This window comes from Prunus mume, linkage group LG1 (assembly GCF_029339155.1).
Source record: "Prunus mume cultivar Tortuosa linkage group LG1, ASM2933915v1, whole genome shotgun sequence".
Lineage (NCBI taxonomy): Eukaryota > Viridiplantae > Streptophyta > Magnoliopsida > Rosales > Rosaceae > Prunus > Prunus mume.
The window spans coordinates 3,587,170-3,609,372 of NC_142698.1; the positions used below are offsets into that span (position 1 = coordinate 3,587,170).

At 37.4% G+C, this 22,203-nt stretch overlaps 1 protein-coding gene across 5 annotated transcripts in view; it reads right to left on the bottom strand.

Moving 5' to 3' along the window:
* LOC103330830 (uncharacterized) overlaps nt 1–5,036 on the bottom strand; it is a 28,789-nt gene extending 23,753 nt beyond the window's left edge. For 3 of the 5 annotated variants that reach the window (XM_089055522.1, XM_089055525.1, XM_089055529.1), the window contains exons 1-5: nt 4,899–5,036; nt 3,906–4,191; nt 3,466–3,582; nt 2,664–2,728; nt 2,042–2,159 (exon numbers count right to left, since the gene is read on the bottom strand). In XM_089055522.1, coding sequence (XP_088911648.1) covers nt 2,075–2,159; nt 2,664–2,728; nt 3,466–3,582; nt 3,906–4,172 — 534 coding nt within the window. In that variant the 5' untranslated portion in view covers nt 4,173–4,191; nt 4,899–5,036 and the 3' untranslated portion in view covers nt 2,042–2,074. Of the gene's footprint in view, nt 1–12; nt 1,709–1,849; nt 2,160–2,663; nt 2,729–3,465; nt 3,583–3,905; nt 4,192–4,898 lie in introns of those variants that run through there. The other 2 variants (XM_089055535.1, XM_008233445.3) reach the window with 2 other exon arrangements.
* Between the last annotated feature and the right edge of the window lie 17,167 nt (nt 5,037–22,203).

Consider the following 22,203-nt stretch of genomic DNA (forward strand, 5'->3'; position numbering starts at 1 on the left):
CGAATACATAAGTAAAGCCAGCAAAGGTGCCAAGTCATTTTCTATGCTTCAGACTTCACAATTTATCTAAATAAAACTGGTGAGTATGATAAAATACATGTGTTTGAAATAAAAACAAACAAGTTCAAGGAGAACTGCTTGAAATATAGTAAATTAAAGGAACTGCCAAGTCTGGAAAGACATCAAAAAATTGGACTTTGATGTCTGCCTGAAACGCCATTGCAAAAACGTTTGTTGGTTAGGCTAGACTGGACATATTGGTACTATTCCAAACTAGACATATTGGTATTATTCCAGGCTGGACTAGATTGTACTAAATCGATAGTACCTTCAACTAACTGGAGTTTAGCTAGAAATCAAACCAAAGATTGTGTATTGGCAAAGCTTTCTTCAGGTTGGAGCCAAAAGTGGTTGGGATCATGAGTTGGAATTCTGAGCAGAATCTTAACGATAGCTTTGGAGGTCCTTGGCACCTTTGCTGGCTTTGCTTCTATATTCAAAGGCTTCAATGATTTGTTTAAATCATTGAACTTGATCAGTTTGACTGAGTAGTTTTTGTACTTTATTTGTTTGGTTGGGCTTTGGTGGTCCTTCGGTCCGTTGGGAGCCTTCTATATTTATAGAGGTTTGAAGACAACCAAAACTGACAGCTGCCATCTTCAAGGAATTGCATGCAAATCCATCTTTGCTGCCTTCTTGATATTTTGGTGAGCTAACTATCATTATTTCTCCACTTGGATGATGCACCCACATTCTTTTATAATAAATAAACCAAAAGATAATACTACTTCTTGTCTATTTAGTCCTTGTCGTTGGTAGTGTTTTAATTCTTATTTGAATCCTCCCCTTGACTAGCCATCCACTTGGTTCTTTCAATAAACAAATATTGTTTACTCTCTTGATTGGTGATTGCACGTGACTTTCAGCTCATGCAAAAGCACTTGTACAAACTAGGCCTGGACTCGGTTTGGGTTGGTTCGATTTTGGGCTCAACCCAAACACCGAACCGTAGGCTTCGATTTGGCTATTTTGAAAACTAAAACCATACCATAATTGATGAAAACTGACCACTTCGGTTAACCGGACTTGGTGGTTTGGTTTGGTTCGATTTCGATTTTTTGGCTTTCACTCAACAGACCACAGGACAACCAACCCCCAACCAAACAAATCAAATACAAAAACTACTCAGTCAAACTGATCAAGTTCAATGATTTAAACAAATCACTCAAGCCTTCGAATACATAAGCAAAGCCAGCAAAGGTGCCAAGGACCTCTAAAACTATCCTTATTATTCTGCTAAGAATTCCAGCTCACGATCCCAGCCACTTTTGGCTCTAACCTGAAGAAAGCTCTACCCATACACGGACGTAGGTATCAATTTCCAGCTAAACTACAGTTAGTTGAAGGTACTATCAGTTTAGTACAATCCAGTCTAGCCTAGAACAATACCAATACGTCCAATCCAACCTAACCAACAGACGTCTCTGCAATGGCGTTTCAAGCAGAAATCAAAGTCCAATGTTCTGATGTCTTTCCAGACTTGGCAATTCCTTTAGTTTACTATATTTCAAGTAGTTCTCCTTGAACTCAGTTGTCTTTATTTTCAAACACTTGTATTTCATTGTACTCACTGGTTTTATTTAGATAAATTGTGAAGTCTTCACCAATCTGAGGCATAGAAAATGACTTTCTTGGGAAGTTTCCCCACCTAAAATCACAATCATTTGTTTAAAGTCAAATATTTCAGGCGCAAGTATTTTAAATTATTCAAGTCTGTTAGGGTTTTAATTGCTAACAATGGCACGCTAACATGCAAGAAAGTTGATCTAAAGACCATTAATGGTTAAAAGATCAATGGGGAATTTTACTTAGCCTTCAACAGGCTCAAATCTAAAATGGGTAAACAACTCCATTTCATAATCAAACGCAAATTCATTAAAAATTTGTCCACAGAAAGAAAAGAAAAAGTGCAATTCTTTAGCCGCTAAATAAAAGAGTGGATTAGTCATATATTATTTAAAGAAAAGATTAAGCAACTTACCCAAACAACCTCTGAATGATCATCATCTAATAATTATAAAACTGGTTGAATGCCTTGTTGAATGAGCTTCCCAGCATGGGCAGCTCCATCCCTTTTCACATTAGCAGATCCACCGAACCTAAAAAAAAAGTACGCTTCACAACTGAGGACCTAGCACCGTTATTAACCTATATACCCTTCACAAACTACAGATCAACAATGAGGATTACAAATTCCAGTAGAAATTATTAATGCCAATTATTATTATTAATTTGGTTTTTTAAGAGCAAGATGACATATACGACTCCCAATGAAAATTTTGGCTACTAACCCATATAGACTTCAAATAATATAGATAAACAACGATGATAACAAATTCCAGTACAAATAATATCAATTATCATTGTTAAAAATTAGTTTGGTATTAACGAGCAAGACAACATATATGACTCCAAAAATTTAAGCAATTCATCAGTTTGTGCATGAGAGAGAGAGAGAGAGAGAGAGAGAGAGAGAGAGAGAGAGGGTACTTGATTCAGACCTAGGGATCTGACTACAATGTATAATCAAACAATTTCATGTACTACTGTGCCCTACTGTGTCTTTGTGTGAGGCGAACATTTACATTTATATGACATACAACCTTGAGATGAGATCTGACATTGAAGCACAAGAGGCCACCTTCACAAATTGAGAAATTTCCGTAGGCTGTTTGGAAAAGAAATGCAGCATTAAAGTTAATTTCAGAGATTATTCAAAATAAAAAGGGGGTGGTGCAGAGAGTTTACCATACAAGTCAACTTTATTCACAACAAAACCAGAAGTTCAAAAGATGAAGAAACCAGAAGGCAGCATCAAAACCTACACAACTGCAGTCTGAGCTATTCCAAAGACTACAAAAACAAATCACAACAAAGGATCCATGTGATCCAACCAGGGTGCACATAATGAAATGCTTGGGGAGAATTCTCAAAACATCTAATATAACATATGGAATTATCCCAACTAAATATAATGAGATTCAATTCTAAGCTTTAGAGCCCAGACATAAGGGTTCCTGGAAGATCATTAGGATATTAGGATTTATTTAATGTATATATGGCTTCTCTTTATCTTTATCCTTTATTACATAAAGGAAAATCCTTTTTTATATATATATATATACAAGCAATACTGGGGGAGGGGGAAGTGGGGAATCGAACCTAGGCCTCAGGTGCAAGGAAATGCACTTAACCACTCGAACTACAAGTCCGTTGTAGTTTTTTTTTTTTTTTTTTTTTTTAATGAATTGAACCTAGGTACTCTGGTGCTTGTGGAATCAAAATCACAGTTGGCAAGGCAGTGATTTTAGAGAGTGTCCTTCAATTTTATTATTATTATTTTAAGAAGCAACAGTTTAACCATAACATAATTATCATTATTTAAACAAACATTCATTTGGCTACCTGAATATGTGGTAGATGCTTCTGGAACCAACCAGAGTATGATTCTAAGAAACGCTCGTAGCTGCATTCCTGACAAGTCACCCCCAGCAAACAAATTCCCGCCCAACATTTATCTGGCTAGAACAGAAGAATATGATAAAATGAATTCAAAAGGAAGGCAAAGCAAAACTCTTGGTAGAAATCAAACAGATAGTGTCTTTTTCTCCCTCACCCTGACATTGTGTAAAAGTAAAACTATTAATTACGCCTCAAGTCATGACTGTTAATTATAAAAGATGACTCATCCTAGAACAACTTTACTGGTTTGGCTTCCTCAAAGTGACACTAAAAACTAAACCCAAGTTTCAATAAACTCAAGAAAATCAAATTTATCAAAAATAAAAAACTAAAACAAGTGACTTTAAATAAATAGAATTTGTCAAAAATTAATTGGTACATACAATGTCATTGACAATGAGCTCCATCAAGTGGTTGACACAGGAATCAATGGTGGATCTCCAATTATTGATTAGCTTTTGAAAAGTCGGATCTTGTACAGACTCGCGAAGGAGGTTGTGAGTTTTGATTGTGTACACTACCTTCGACAGATCCAATGGGCTCCCGAAAGGGTGCTTATTGTCGGGGACATGGTCTCTAATGAGCGTGTGCAACAGACGAGGCTTTAGAGCAACATCGTACATGTCCTTGATATGGTCGAAGGCTGCCATTGGAGCCGAAGCTTAAGCTCTGAAATTGAACATACAGACAAAAACAGAGGGGCTCAGAGCACTAGAGGAAAACCAAGATTTAAACTACAACTGCAACTTAATCATATAAGAATATAGGAATATCCAACTGGATATATTGGTGCATGATATCCTAATGTTCTCTAGATGCAGATAAAGCTACCTAATTAAGGGAAATCATATATAAACAAGTAAGTCATTGTATTGAACTCACTGTTACAGATTATCCATTAAAAAAATGCACGCCATACAACTTAATATTTTAAAGAGACATTTTCAACAATTAGTTGTTTTATGGAATTGTACTCAAAAGTGCATGACAGGCAGCTTTAACAAACAATCATATGAAACATAAATTTTGTTCTTGCCTAGGAGACTACTTGGGTGCTTAGGTAGCAGCACAAGACTTCAATGGTCTTGGCATGCAAGTTGCAAATGGTTAAATTTCATAACAAAGCTAACCCTTGGAAAAATAGAACTGAACCCAAAAATTGAAATTTGATGTGAAAACGGAAGAGACAATATCACAATAGTTTTGCAACCATGGCTTGTACCAGTCCCCCATTAAAGTATAAAGATGGCTATTCAGAGATGTGTTATGTTTCCTATATGATTACAGAGAATGGTGATATTAATAATACAATTGGAATAGAAAATGACAGGAAGGAAGAAGGAGAAGGAGGAAGAAGAAAGAATTAAAGAACTTACTTGCGCTTGCAGCTGCTGCGTATCTCCAGTTGCTCTGCGAAGAAGAGGCGGCTATCCCATCAACTCGTGAAGAAGACGATGTTAGGTGCCGCAAGGTGTAACAGTAACGGGCTAGTGCCTAAGCCTGTTTTGTTTCACTAATGGGTTAGCATTTTGAGTGCTTTCTATAGTGAGTGGAAAGTTATAAGGGATTTTTTTGAGGGGTATGTAAAAGCCATTAGATTTCATCCGACGGTGAGTTTTTAAAAGATGGTGCATGTAGAACCGGGTTGAAATCTGACCCGTTTGGAAACCCAACTTCAGCAGAAGATTTTCCCCTCTCTGTGAAAAACTCAAGAACACAATCCTCTCTTTTTTAATGTAATGCAAATCCACAATTAGAAAGATCCAAAGCTCCCAAACTCTATAATCGCTCCATTGTCATCAGCTCCTTGGGAGGCCTGCGATCTATGGTATCCTCGGTATGACGATTAATGGCTTTTACCTAGCTATTGCCCTGTTTTGATTCTATGATTCAAGTGAAAACCCCTTCTCTTTTTCGTTCAGCAGAAGAGATTCCAGATGAAAGCAAAGTAGCATATCTCTTTTTCGTGCTGCTGCAGTTGTTCCTCGATTTTGGTAGAGATGGAGTCTCCACTACGAAAGAATCCTCTCTAATGTCCACCACATTCTCTCAAGCTGACTGACTTCGGAGCTCCCGATTGACTTTGAGAGGTAAGTTCACTCTTGCTGGATTGATTTTGTTGGGTTTGATTTGTTTTTTGTGAGGGTGAGAAATTTGTCATTTGTGGCATCAATAATGCGTCATTTGCTCTGCTATCAATAATGCGTCATTTCCTTATGAATATTCAATATACTTAGTTGATTATTTTTTTGGAGGGGGGTTGGAAAATTATGAAATGTAGGTAAAAGATCCTAAACTTAGGCTTAATGGCATTAAGAGTAAGCATTTGGAGAGGATATTTGGTGAAGTTCTGTAATTACTGGTTTGAATTACATTTGAGTTCTTAGTTGAACATGTTGGTTCTAATGTTATTTTTTCCAGATTATTTCACAAGAGATGATGTAACTATTATTAAATTTTGCTTGTGTTTTGTGTAATTAGAATCCAACAAGCTAGGCTATGCGTGTATTGTGTCAATTTGAGCAATGTTTTGTGTAAGTGGAATGCATTGATAAGTTGTGATGCAGTAATGATTGATTAATGAATTAACATTTGCTATGCAGTAATATAGAAGTAGATCAATAATATACGTGGATAAAATGTCTGGGGGCTCAGAGAGTGATAACTCTGTAACAGCTAATGGGAGAGTTTACATTCCTGAAGTAAGAAATGAGGAAACACCAGCAATTGGGGTGAAGTTCGACTCGCTTGACCTCGTTTATAAGTTCTATAATAGATATGCATTCTTGGCTGGCTTTGGTATTCGACTTCATTCTAGCTTTTGGGGGCAAAATAAGAAAGAGATTCTGAGAAAAGAATTTGTATGTTGCAAACAAGGTGCATACCGAAAGGATGAAACTCGGGAGAGAAAAAGACAGCGGGGAATAAGTAGATGCAATTGCAAAGCTAAGATTGTGGTTATGAAGACACATGGGAGCAAGAAGTATACCATCTCTCTTTTTGCAGAGGGACACAATCATAAGATGACACCCTCAGGAAGAATGCATTTACTGAGATCACACCGTCGTATTTCAGATTCTACAAAAGTACTCACAAAACAGTTGGGTTCGGTTAATATTCTCATTAATCAGAAGGTAAGTATTTTCGAGGTGCAATCCGGAGAAATGGATAAAATCGGTTTTATCAAAAATGATATCTACAATCTTGAATGTAGTATGAATGGGAAGCTGAGGAACCACGATGTTGAACTAGTGACCGAGTATTTTATGGCTGAATAGAAAAAAAATGAGGCTTTTTATTTCAAGATTGAGGGAGATGGCGATAACAGGTTTAGTCGATGTTTTCGGGCAGATGCAACTTCTAGACGGGCGTATGGGTTTTATGGAGATGTTGTTGTATTCGATACCACATTCAACACGAATAGATACGACTTGACATTTGCACCAATGTTGGGAGTTAATAACCATGGTCAAATAATTGTCCTAGCATGCACATTTTTGAGCAAGGAAACGACTGAGTCGTTTATTTGGATGTTTGAGGAGTTTAAGAAAGCCATGTCAGGTGGCGAACCTAAAACGATCATTACAGATCAAGATGCGAATGAGCAGAGCGATTTCAATAGCCTTCCCGACTACATTTCATCGACTTTGCATATGGCACATCACATCAAAGTTCTCTGTTAAGTTACCACATTCTGCTTATAAGGAGTATTGGCGTGAATTCCAGAAAGCCATATGGGATACTGACAATAAGGATGAGTTTGATGCAAAATGGAATATTGTGGTCACAAAGGCTGGTTTGATTGACCATCCATGGCTAAGTTCAATGTTTGATTTAAGGGAATCTTGGGTTCCAGCCTACGCACGACACTTTTTTATCGCTGGAATGTCAAGCAGCCAAAGAGCGGAATGTTCTCATGGTTTCTTCAAGCAATACATATCAAGGAGAAATTTGTTGATGGATTTCATAATAAGATTTGAGAGGGCACTTTCTCATCAACGTCAAAAAGAGTTAGTTGCTGATCACGTAGATGCATTTGAAGCGGCTCAATGTATTCTACCAATGCCAATGAACAAACAAATGGCTACCTTATACACAAGGACAATGTTTCAAAAGTTTGAGCAAGAACTAATACAAAGTACAGCATGTTTCCTAGAGCTGAAAACAGAGGATGCTTCTAAAGTTGTCTTTAATGTGAGCGAAAGGAAAAATTGGGAAACAAGAGTGGCAGAAGTCGTATATATCAAAGATTCTGACCACGCATCATGTAGCTGCAAAATATTTGAATTTGTTGGAATTATTTGCAAGCACATCCTAGCATTGTTCAGAAGGGACCAGATTGAATATATGCCCGATAAATACATTTTGAAGAGGTGGAAGAAACTGCGAAATCTGGATTGGTGTCAGATGCAAATGGCAACGAAATTAAAGACTCTGCAGATCCTGGTCTTTTAATAAAGCGGAGTACAATGTCCCGACTTGCTTCAGATGTGGTTGAGGATGCATTAATGTGTGAAGAAGGATGTGAGCTACTGTCAGAGACTCTAAAAAGTTTGCGGGTGAAGTTGAAGTTGTTAAAGGATGGACCAAGTAATAACGAAGTTGGAGGGTCCAGCTCTCAAACACAATATATGAAATACCCTAAGAGAGTAAGGTGCAATGGAGGGTCGAAACGAGTAACGGGAGCAAAGGAAAAGGCAACGGCGAGGATTAGACACTGTCAGAGTGTGGACACATTGGTCATGATAGAAGACAATGCCCAAGAAATTTGAACACACCATAAGATGTTAACACTATTTATAATAAGACCTAAAATTTGAATAGGTAAAGTTCTTATGTGCTTCTTTTGATGTTTATGCAGGGCATCACCGTCGAACAATGACGAATCAACTCCAATAGATTTTAGTGACCCATTATTCGACGAATTTTACAGGATGCACGGACCAACTCAATGATTTAGGTTTCTATTATACGAAGCCCGGTTATTATGAAGACTAATGATCAGGTGAAGTTTTCTAGACTGCAGTTTTATTATTATTATTTTTTTGTTCATGTCCACCGATGAGCTCTTACTATGTCCATTGATAATTGAAATGAAAATTTGCTTGGTTTCATTCTTGCATGAAATTTGGACACATGTTAATTTTACGTCTTCTCCCTATTTAGAAATTTTCATAGACATTAGATAAAGCATCAAATTTTGATTTATGTGAAGAAGCAATGACTTTTACCTTGTAAAATGGGTAGTTTATGGTGAATTATGTTTTAACAGAGATTCATTGATTATATGACAGGCTAATGCAGCATTTCCAGCAGCCATCTGTTGTTTCCATTACCAGTAATGATTTCCAGCAGCACGCATCATTTCTAGCAGCACCCACTTTGTGCGAATATTATGTTCTAGTGTTTTACTGGTGATTAAGATTTGAGTTCAACTGGTTATTAGGTGCACGATTTTGCAAACATTCGTAACTGAAGGGTACTTGAAGCACTTTGTTGGAACAGAAAGATTAGAAAGCAACGTGTAAAAAAGTACATTGCAGCTAATCATATTTCGAATGGTTGGATAATATTAAAGGGTACACCAACATTTGAACTACTCATAATTCCACACACAAAAGAAAATTTGATTGCAAAGCATTTTATGTGCTCCCTCTTAGCAATACCACGATCTCCCCAATCAACTGAACAACGGTAGCCACAATCACTAGGTCGTATTGGTCAGCTTCTTCTTAGCAGGTCTCACGTGCTTATGGTCACTCATGTCCCCAGTGATATAGACAAAATAAATATTCAGCAATATTTGGAATTTTATTATATATACATAAACCATAAACCATTCACTAAACAATGTACAGCACATGGTATTTTACTTATGACTCACGTGTCATGATAATGGGGCTTTACTGATTCCCAACGTGCTGTGATATTGACTGCTTATTGAATAATATTTCCATATTTGCAAAATATAGTGTTAGACAGAAGGAACACATGATGACTTGCAAGACATAGTCCCAATAATTATATATGAAGAAAATGAAACTGATATTTGTATTATTTTATATTACATAATGACATTAAGGGAATATCCTTCTAATTTGTGCAATACCACGATCACCCCCAACCAACAGAACAGCTGTAGCCGCAATCACTTAGTCGTATCGACTTCTTCGAGCAGCTTTGACGTGCTTATGCTCATTCATGTCACCACCGTCGTCTAGTATCTCTCTCACAGCATCAGGGGACACATAGTCCCAATTATAACTTGTATGAGTAGTTGCCGTGAATGCTCGGAATTTTTCGAATCCTTCGTTGAATGCCAACTCTAGTTCACTGTGGTGCTCTTCGCATCGCATATGGTTCATCAAACAACCTTTAATTTCATCATTCATTACTGTATCCAACTCCTCAGCTTTCAGCTTCCTTTTATGACTCAGCTTCAAGTACTTGTTCTTTTGGGAGAATGCTTTGTTCACTCTAATGTTAAGATTAGCCAAAATGGCCTCGTCTTCAACACATTTCTCGTGCCATGAATTGATTAGTCTGGAATTATAATCCAGCTTGGTACTGACTGCATCTATTGCCTCTAATGGATCATCGGAGTCCCCCTCACTCCCAAATGATGTTGAAAATGGAAGGGGTCGGCGAGTACAACGTGGAAATGGAACCTGCGACTCCAATTTTTCATCTTTGATTGTGTTGTTGGCGCCTGAAGAGGTTGACATGCTTGAATAATCCTATTTGTTTTAGAGGATGAGGATTGCATATGCAATTTCGTTTGAGAAATGGAACATAGCTTTATAGACCAACATATCAAAGCTTGCGTGTAGTCAACATATGTACTTTATTTCAATTTTAAAAAAAGAGGTGTCAGGTTTTGCTTTTCAAGCATGTCAACCTCACACTCTCCTTACACCACTATTAGTGGTTGAAAGAAACTCAATGGAAGTGACATCTATTTAGTGAACCCAACCAAACTAACCAAACTAGTTAGGATTAAACTTAGATTGTATGAGACCTTTTTTAATTTATACATTGTCAACCAAATGTTTTTTTTGGGAACCCTTTTTTATTGGTATTAGTATCACCCCCTTCATAGAAATTCTCCCTCCACAATCCTCCACCGAATCTGTCTCCATCTATCTGAAATTCTGTCCTCCACAGAAACTCTCTCCCCCCATTGAATGGATTTACTAACGAAGTTTGATGTGAGCATAATAAACACCCCTCCAAACAAAGACCGCCTTCGAAACACAAGTGAGTCACCAGACAAGCAATGTCACATTCCTAGACAGAATGACCATTTTGTTGGAAGTTTTGAGTCTGAAATAGTTCTTGCTTTCTGGAAGGAGAGGCATCTTCAACTTGGTGATGAAATCCAAAGGGCAAGGGCACGTTTGGAATTTGTTGAAGGCCAAATTGAAGATGACAAAAGGCAGGCCAATCTGGATAGGGCGAAGTTGCAGCGCATGAAGCGTAGACACAAACGACTTCGGAGTGTAGCTGTTCAAAAATACAAGAACTCATCTAATGCAATGGAGTCAAAGAAGCGTGTGATGCAAGCTGGATTCGACTACTTCCGGTCTTATGCAAAACTCGTCGTACCCGGGTTTGATTGGTCATCTATTACCGTTTCCGATGTTAACAAATATACTCAGCAAGGGAAGTAACCATTTTGGTTATCGTGTTTGAGTAGAGGCAAATCAGAGGAATTGGAATTTTCGTTAAACTCTGCTTCAAACCCATTTTGATGCTTACTACTATAGAAGATTTCAACCTTAATATTTTGATGTCTTTAATTACGATAACACGATGCAAAGTGCCCATCTACTTCAGTCATATGTTGCTGCCATGTCCATTTTTTTGTGATCACGTATCAGATTTGGACATGGTTGCATCATATGCAATGTTGCCTTTATGTATTATATGTTAGGGCAAGGTTTATGGAAAAGCATGTGTGAGTGCTTTTGTGACAAGGTTATGGCATTATTTTGTACCAGTTATATATTGTTTTTTGTGTTATATGTTACGGCAAGGTTTATGGAAAAGCATGTGTGAGTGCTTTTGTGACAAGGTTATGGCATTATTTTGTACAAGTTATATATTGTTTTTTGTACTGGTTCATCTCCTACTATTGCTTTATTTCTTTATATTATATGTTTATGACATTGGACATGATAGAAAATATATTACTGATTCCCAATGCAACGTCATATTGACAACTTATTGAATACCGCCGACGTGTTCAAAACTCTAGGTGCAGGTGCATATGGACAACTTATTGAATATCTCTGACGTCTTCAAAGCTCTAGACGCATGCGCAGTTCCAATGATGGCTTCGAAGTAGTGGTGCATTTATTATATATGTACATTATTATAACAAAAACAGATAATTTTACATCCTTATATATGAAAGGAAACTAATTCTTGTATTATTACAAATTATATAACGAATATTAAGGAAATATACTTGTTAAAGTGACAAACATATATACTTAGGGTTAAGAGGAAAGTGAGTTATGTAAACAATTTTTGAATTTGTAATTGCGAAATGGATGATTTACGGGTTCCATAGTTTTATAACGTCATAAGGAGGCCGGAGTATTTTTCGGGGCATTTTTAAGATTTTTCTACTATTTATTGCATTTTTTCAAAGATTTTTGCACTAAAAAAGCCAAAATAATTGCCAAATGGACACTGGGGCGATCTCAGCCCTTGACAAGTGTACGTCACAACATGGCCACATCCTTACCTTTTACCCTAAATTATTATTTTATTACTTTTTCTTAGAAAATTCATAACTAAATACACAAAAATCAGAAAAATGATCTGAAAATTGCTACGAGCTCATTCAGACTCCATCTCCCTTGCTGAATTCCCCGATTCGTGGTTACGCATTTTAAAAAGCCGTTCCGAACATTAACGGGAGATGCTTGTTGAAGTAGGTTATTTAAGCTAAAGTTAACAAACATATATACTTAGGGTTAAGAGGAAAGTGAGTTATCTAAACCAATTTGGATGTTTTCATTGCGAAATGGATGATTTATGGGTTCCCCTCGTTTTATAACGTACAAGGAGGCCGGAGTATTTGTCGGGGCATTTTTAGGATTTTTCTACTATTTATTACATTTTTTCAAAGATTTTTGCACTAAAAAAGCCAAAATAATTGCCAAATGGACACCTGGCGCGATCTCAACCCCTCACCTTTCACTCATTGACAAGTGTGTGTCAGTGAACATGGCTACATCCTTACCTTTTACCCTAAATTATTATTTTATGACTTTTTCTTAGAAAATTCATAACTAAATACACAAAAATCACAATAATGTTCCGAAAATTGCTACGAGCTCATTGAGACTTCATCTTCCTCCTGAATTCCCTGTTTCATGGTTACGCTACATTAGTATTTTATTATTATTTATCCTAAATTATTTGTATTATTATTGTTATATTACTTTTTAGCTTGTACATTTGTTAATTATATTTACTCCAAATTTTTATTTTTATTTTTATTTTCCGTGTGAATAGACCATTTCTGGTGCTAATCAATTTCTCTATTCTTCAATTTGTTAATGTTTTTTCTTTTTTAGGTTTAAGGGATGTTTTCAAACATAAAATGGAAATATACAAGCCATCCATTCTACAACATCATGAAATAATTATTCAAAGTCTTTCATTGTTCAAGTTTTGCTTAAGAAACGTGTAACCAAATCATTTGGAATGTGCTAAGTGGGAAAATGTCATTCTCAAGAACCGGTGAAAAGACACATACTCACTTCATGCATGCGTTTTCGTTTACTAAATATTAAGATTGCAGTTGTGCAAAATATCTGTGTCAGTAAAATGTCATTCGTAGCCGTCAATTATGTCAGTAATAATTCCACTATATAACATATATTATACATTTATATATAAAACGGTTTAGGACAGCACAAACACCAGACAAAATGGATTAAAACATGAAATAGAAAACAACATTTGTAGAACATAGACATGCATAAAAACCATAGAAACATACTACAACTAATTATAAGGGTATGGATTCCCTGGCACAACATAGACACGCATCACCTTGAACCAAAAAACACTCTCACGGTGCCATTTGCATCGATTGCAACAAGTCCAGAAGGCAGGATTGATCTTTTCTTCACTAGGCCAGCCTGGAATAACAAAACACCAGTCGTTGTTATTACAAGCGCTGCACTGATTGAACTTAATCTTCCCATAGTGAAACATATCTATGATATGTCTTCCAACAGAGAAAATTCCGCTTAATCTTCGTCTCAAAGCATCCCTGGTTCCTTTCATATCAATGTTGTTACGTTGATTCAAAGAACACAAGAATTCTAATGCATCCTCTTTTGACTGACCAATTCCGGACATGCCAAGTAGTCCAACTAGATATGCCGCTTCCATATGGCCTGTCGTGGCTACAACGCGCATCCTAGACAATGGTTCCACATTACCGTGCTTGGAAAACGCATCGAACGCTTCTCTAAATATCGCCTCAGGGTTCTCGCAAGCCCTGCATTGTTCCACGAAATGCCGGACCTGCGTTGAGGCATAGTACCAGTTAGGATGGTGTTGGTACTTTTCCATTGAAATGGTGTTCCACACTTGTGGAGTGTTTGCCAACGTATTGAACAATGGGCACACAGATGCCATACGAAAGAGATCTTCCGATGATTGGGTTGCCACGTATGACATCACTTTAAACCAAGCTAATTCCGGGATGAAGGCTTGAGGCACATCCAGATGGAGATGCTTCCTTCTCTTTCCTCCGACTGTAGTGTAATGTTTCGAATTCATTGAAATATTTTTGGAATAGAACGATTTGAGGACTGCAAGAGGGGAGAAATGAGAATATACGGGGTTTTGGGTTTGTTTTAGCCTCTGTTTGCACTGTTTTGAAAAGGTGTTTTCTTGGGGTTTTTCCAAGTTGACCCTTTTTAAAGAAACTGAACCCAACACCTAAAACATAAGACAGTGAAGGGAAAACGTCATCGAAATGCAAAGGGAGTCAGACCGTCCAAAAGTCAATTAATAACCTATTTCCATAGCCATTGTTAGACTTTTCCCGCCATTAAATTCATTGATACAAATGTGATGGATTACTGACTAGTGACAGAAGGTCCCATCAGATACTTTTTCATTTTCCCACACCACACTACCCCTAGTAAATGACGGATTCTTATCCAACTAGTTGCCTTAATGAAATATAAAGAAAATAATATATTTAAAGCAGTGTCCCCTTAATTTTAAGATTAATATTTGGTAGTGAAATAGTATATCGCTTTTTGGAGTAAAAGGTGTCACAATTCTGACGGTACAGGTGTCTAGATCGAGACCAACCCACCCACACACGGAAAAGAAGGATATAATTCGATTTAGGCAGAGATGAGAGAGAGCTGAGTGAGAAGTTTAGGGTTATGAGTGAACGGGTATGACTGAGAAGGTATGAGTCCGAAGAGATTTCAGTGAGAAGATCTGAGTGAGAAGAGGTACAAGTGAGAAGATTCAACATGTCTTCGTCTTCATCCCCCGCTCAAACAAAGAGGTGTCAGTATTGTGGAGCTGCAATGGTGCTTCGGGTTTCAAAATCAGATAAAAATCGAGGGAAACCATTTTGGAAGTGTCTAACCTCCTATGTAAGTTTTCATTTCCAGAATATGTATGTGGGTGAAAAAAAAAACTAGGTCTAACTCTGACAGAATTATTTTGCATATATGATGCCTGCAATTAGGGAGCCACCAGTTGCAATGGATTCGAATGGGTTGATGTAACCTCCGCTGAAGCAGATCAGCAAGTCGACACGTATGATGCTACAGTGCTTAATATGCTGAAGTCCATTAAGGACTTGGTATTAGTTTTATTAGTTGTATCAATTGTCATATTATTTGTTCTTTTAATGACCAATTGAGTGCACGGTTTAAAGGATTGTAAAAGTTCTCCCCAAAAACACATGTTGCACGCACCACCAATGACTTTTCAAACCCAATTTGTAATTTTTGTTCTTCAAATTGGTGGATTGGCATTGAGTTTAAATTATTGTTTGAAACAAAAGCATTTATTTGTCTGAAACCCAATAAAAACTTTCCTAGACTTTAAAAAAATAAAGTCATACGAAGACGATAAAATGACAATACAGGGCCAATACGATGCAATAATAAGACAATAACTTTTTTTTGAAGATTGCATAATTATTCAGTGTATATAGATTGTTTACTGCATGTAAATCGCATGATATTGAAGGTTTATTAACTGCATGTATTTCGCATATTATTACTCCGATATTGAGTGTTTATTGAAGGTTTATTGATTGTTTACATGTTTAGTGAAGGTTTAATGATTGCTATCTGCATGTATTTCGCATGTTATTGAACCGATATTGAAGGTTTATTGAAAGTTGATTGAGTGTTTACTGCATTTATATCGCATGTTATTGCTCCAATATTGCATGTTTATTGGGGGCAAAAGTAGGACTCAAGTTAGATTTAAGGGGGGAAACGGTCCTTCTTCTGTGTTTTTGTAGGAAGAACAACTGTTAAGTAGAATTTCCTATTCAATACGACTTCCTTATGGTTGATGTAATTGAGTGTTTATTGAAGGTTTATTAACTGCATGTATCTCGCATGTTATTACTCCGATATTGAGTGTTTATTGAAGGTTTATTGATTGTTTACATGTTTAGTGAAGGTTTAATGATTGCTAACTGCATGTATTTCGCATGTTATTGAACCGATATTGAAAGTTTATTGAAAGTTGATTGAGTGTTTATTGCATGTATATCACATGTTATTGCTCCAATATTGCATGTTTATTGGGGGCAAAAGTAGGACTCAAGTTAGATTTAAGGGGGGAAACGGTCCTTATTCTTTGTTTTATTAGGAAGAACAACTGTTAAGTAGAATTTCCTATTCAATACGACTTCCTTATGATTGATGTAATTGGGGACTGATGTATATTGTATGTCTACTGCGTGTATATTTCATGTCTATTGCGTGTATATTGCTTGTCTGTTGCCTATGTATTGTTATTTATTTCCTTCGTAAGCAATACAAATCAATACAGACGCAATACATGTAAGATATGCACGCAATAGACAAGCAATATAAACCCAACAGACATGCAATATAGACGCACCAATATACATTACTTTTATGCTACTCAACTGCCCAAAACCAATAAAATAAAGAAAATCAACCAATTTATTAACCGATTATAAAGGAGAGAGGGATTCAAACCCGAGGGGCAGTGCGGAACCAATAGGGAGTTTTTAGAGCATTGCACTTGGGGACATTTTTTCATGTGTTTCTATAAAGAGGGCATGGTTGAATAAAATATTGGAGGCGAGGCCGTAGCCGCCTATTCCCCTTACAGAATTACCTTATTAAGATGCAACCCATTGCGATTAAGTCAAGGCATGTTGAACGGCTTAAAGATTGGGATCTGATATTTGGAATGGTGGCTTGGATAAATGATGACATATCACTTTGCAATGATGTAATACACTTAAAAAGCCATCAGTCCCCATTCACATAAGCATTATTCAAATCCCAATTCACATATGCAGTCTTCAAATCCCAATTCAATGCAGTTTGGTTGAGGTTAGGTAAATGTCGTGAAGGAGTTAGGCCAATATTACACCGATGTTTGTTTCATTACATCAAAAAAAACTTTACACTCCATATGCACATTCTATGTATGGGAATGGCATGTGTCTAACTTCAAAAACGCATCTGCCTATCCATTTAGATTGCCCACGTGCAATAGATTTACAGATCCATTTACTTTTCTCCTCACCAACCCTCAGCATCTCCATTTCAGATTCTTCATTTTTCTATGCTCTGCATCCAGCTCCATATACATTTCGCACAATATGAGAATAAACATAGCGTAATATCACACTAATCGAAATGAAAGCATGCATCCGCTATAATATTTGCCACTATTTTGGTTCTAATTGTTATTGTCCAATAACTTAAATCTAAATTTCTGTACACAAATACACTAAGATTGAGAAAGACGAAGAAGAATTCAGGAGCAGAGGTAGAATTCGAAAAGGACCTGTGGGTCTCTATTGTGTATTTACATGACTTTGAAATTGGACATTCCCAAAACCTATTTAATCATCATGTGCCTAAACCAAGTTCAACCGATATCATGGCATGTAAGCATCTCCCCGTGCAATTTCTGCAGCCAACTTCAACCGAAAAAATGGCATGCTCTGCGAGGTGCAAGTAGCTAAGGGAATCTGAGCACTCAACAGCTCAATGTACTTCAACACGAACATACCACAATCGCCTCTAAAGCAAAACAAGAACTCGATCAATTCAACTAATGACATTCTCACATAATTGACAAATTAAAGTAATAAAATTAAATAAAAAGTTGTGCTCACTGATTAGCCTGTTATGGAACATCCACACGATGTATTGGCCATGGACACCACCAATCTCGGGTGCGCTCGTTCGCGTAAACACCTTCTTCATAAAAGTCGAGGGTGTTCAGAAGATTTGGAATCGTAATTGACAGGGGGCTGAGTTCTTCCTTTAAGCTCTGATCTGGAATGAGTGAAACCATTGAATCGTAGACTTTGATTTCACACTGAATCAGATCAATCTCTAGAGCCACCCAATGCTTATATTTTGGCAACATACAAGGTACATACACCTTATACGTGTTCTGCCAATCCAATCCACACGCCGGAACCTTGCCATTTACAACGTTCACTAAACTGCTTCTAATTTTCCACCCAACTTGCTCTTTTTTCCTTTTATTATCCGCAAAGCAAGTACGGATGTGATTCTGTGAAATAGAAAACAATCAATGGTTAAACACCTCCACAAAGCAAGTATGGATAATTTGTAATTATTAACTGCACTTGGTCAAGGCCTATGCGATACTGATGTAGCACATCCCTGGGTGTGTTAGTTTAAACACTTAGAGCAATAAGACAGAACAAATGAGAAAAGCCGAAGGGAAGAAAAGGTAGAAGGCAGACAGAAATCAGAGAGTTTAAAGGAATGTTTAATCAATATTCAAATCTGAATTGTAAAGAACTACATAGGGTATTTATAGCAAACTACAACCTAGAGATAATAGAATTAAAATCCCCAGGTAAAACAGAAATCCTATTCCTAATAAAATAGGAAACTTAGAAATCCTAATAGGATTTGGAAAACTAACTTAGAAATCTTACTAGGATTTGGAAAACTAAAGAATATAGGAAACTAACAAATCAATTAGGAAACTAAACAATTTAGGTCATATGCATCCTGCATCACATACCATAAAAAATACATCGGTCGTTGTCCAATCCGATATTTCTACTTCCTCCAACTGTTGTTGTCGCTTCCGGATGAGATACAAGCCCAAATCAATGTGCTGCACATGTTTTCCTTGTCAATCTCATAATCTATGTACATTCAAACAAATGCATAATCAATTAAACTTACATCTCCTTTCAGCCAACCGTCAGCCTTTGACGAGGGAAGCGAAGAATTCAATCTCAGCGTCCACGTTGCCAAATTGCATCACTAAACTATGAATATAAAAAAGTTTTAGAACACAACAATTAAAAAATATATACACTCATGCCTTCTATCTCAAAAAACAAAGGACTTACTTTGGGTTATGGCGCCATTCCTAACAAAGTTTCAGCAATTTCACCATGTCATCATGCGGAATCGCCTTTATTGGGTCTAACGTCCGACGTCGGGTTGTCTTTGGCAAATTTTTTTGAACCACTTCACTAGCTTCAACGATCTTCCACATAGGAATAATCCTCTTCGTCTTCTGTAATTGGACCCCTCGTTCCACACCTTGACCTTCATCATTCAACCAAACGTTCAACTGAGATAACACAGCTGTAGGTTGATCCAAATCAATGTCCCCGAGAGTAAACTCAACCTTTGTCCCCTCCATGCTCTTGCCAATGTCATCGCCAACCAACATAACTTCATCATCCTCTTCCTCACATTGGTTTCTTTGCACTTCTTTTTCCTCACTTCTCTGTGTTTTCACTTCCTTGCCCTTCCTTCTTTTTTTGGATCCTCTCCCTCACTGCTTTTTCTTTGCAGTTTTTCCTCTCCCTCAATGCTCTTTCTTTGCGCTTCCTCTCCTTTGCTGCTTTTATTTTCACTTGCTCTCCCTCACTTCTTTTCCTTTGAGCTTCTTCTACCTCCCTTGGTTTTCTTTGCACTTCACCCCCTTCAATCCCCTCCTCTTCCTTTTCCTCTCCCTCATTTCTCTTACTTGGCACTTCACCCTCTTCAATCCCCTCCTCTTCCTTTTCCTCTCCCTCATTTCTCTTACTTGCCCTTTCACCCCTTTCAATCCCCTCCTCTTCCTTTTCCTCTCCCTCATTTCTGTTATTTGGCCCTTCACCCCCTTCAAAGTCCTCCTCATCATTTTCATCTCTCTCATTTCTGTTACCTGGCCCTTCATCCCATTGCATGCCATCCACTTCCTCATATCCCCTAAATAGATGTGACACGACACAACGATTCGTCCTCTCTTTCAGTAAAGCTATGTCCCTTCTCACTTCCTGCTCAAAATGAGGACCTAAACAGTGGTCCAAATTTTTTCCATCCGTATGACCTTTAACTCAAGGACGTCCTTTTCCCGCTTTACTTGAAACAACTCGGACCTCAACAAACTTACCGTCTTGTTCAACTCATCAAGGTCAGCACATGAAGAAGGAATTGACTCTGCCGAGAAAACAGCAGGGCGATCCTGTGGCCGACTCCAATATGGTTGTCTCATTTCCTCTTCACTTGGACATAGCGCCAGAATCGAATCGATCGTTTGAAAATGCAGACAAGAGTCATATGCAATCATTCTACTTCATAATTTCATTGAATCTTATAAATAGTTCCAAGTGCTGCAAACCAAACCTCTTTGCTCTGGAAAAAATAATTGTTCAACTTTCTCATCTTGGGAACAGACGTAGTAGTTCTCCATCGCAAAATACGCGGGAGAGCTGTCGGATCAACAACCTTGCAGTAATTCAGGTCCGACATTCTAGGAATTAATTTATATACCCAAATCTACACAATTCACAGGACACAAGTTATTATTTAAGTTTTAAAGTCAACAAAACATAACGACATGAACATTATTACCATGTACCTGGAAAGCATACGTGAAACCTTTAAAACTCTAGCCACCCCTTTGCACTTCACCATGGTTATCCTTCTTGCCCTTCTCATTTCTCCGCTTTGTTCCGGTTACCTTACTTTTCCCCTTCCCTCTTCCCTCTTCATTTTTAAAGCTTTTCACATACTTTGTTGGTGCAGAAAACAGACTGTCTTGGGTTTTGTCAAACGACACCGAACCCCATGGATACCTGTTGAACGCATCCAAGTCCTTTACAAGGGTCAGGTAATTTAGATTGATATTCAAATGTTTGTCCCTTCCCAAAACCGCTAACTCAGCAAAGTAAACAAGAGCTAGCTTGTAGACGTCATCTCCTCTGTGCACCTCAGAAATGCTTCTTCTAAAGCATTACATGTAATTCCTTCGTCTATAAAATATCTTTCCTGAAGTCTAATTTCATCACTTTCTCCACTGGAAACTTCGGACACTTCCCCAAAACGAAGCCCTGAGATCAAACAGAAATCCTGACGAGTGAACTGAGCAACGTCGCACCTTATTAAGAAACTCAATCCATCCAAGTCTTTCACACCCTGCCCCGCTACTCTATGCAACACAACCTCATGCACAATCTGCCCGCTAAACTGAATCTTATCTATATTCAGAAGATGGCCAAAGCATGATGTCTTGAATTGTTCTAATTGTTTGGCACTCAACTTCGCTTGAATTGCAGCTAGGGATGAATTTGCATGTGAGCAGTTGTTCACTCGTAAGGAATATGCCTCTGACTCTGGCCATACCAGCTCCACGTTGGATCCCATTTCCTGAAATACAAGATGAAATAACGTGAACACATATACTACCACGTATTTGCACAATCACATTGGTATTTACACAACTAGTCAACCAGCACATTACAAATTTTACAAAGTACATGCGCATAGGGATTACTGATCACAGGCTTTAACATCATCAAAGCAATATGACATATTTTGTGCAAATACCTGTTAATGCAATGATTCTGTGAATTACAAGCAATAGCATGTGTTTTATTTATGGATCCAAACTCCAATCAATGGTTGATGCATGAGTGAGTGTGAGTGCAATCTAGGCAAGTTCTGCACTTCACACACATGACAATTATTGTCATCTCATACACAACACAAAATAAATAAATAAATAAGAAAGATGGTGGAAGGAAGCAAAGCAAAGCATCTGCTCTGCTATCTGCTCGCTAAGCCATTGCCACATCCTTCTTTCTTTCTAGCTTTTTCTTCAGTCAGCCATAATCGTCATAGATCAACCTTTTTTCAAATGCTTTGCACTTTTATTCATGAGTTTATTATTATCCGTTCTCATTTTTAACAGGCAAATTTAGTAACAACGGAAATAATATTTATTTCAAAAATTATATATATTCTAGCGCCATAGAAATAATCTGCACTCTGCACTGCTTCAAATGTGGAAGGTTTTGAGGGCCTCCTCCAATTCAACACCATTACCTTATTCATATCATTATTGACATGTTATTGACTTTATTTTCATTTGTTTTTTAACATATACCCAAGCAAAAATTAACATGCA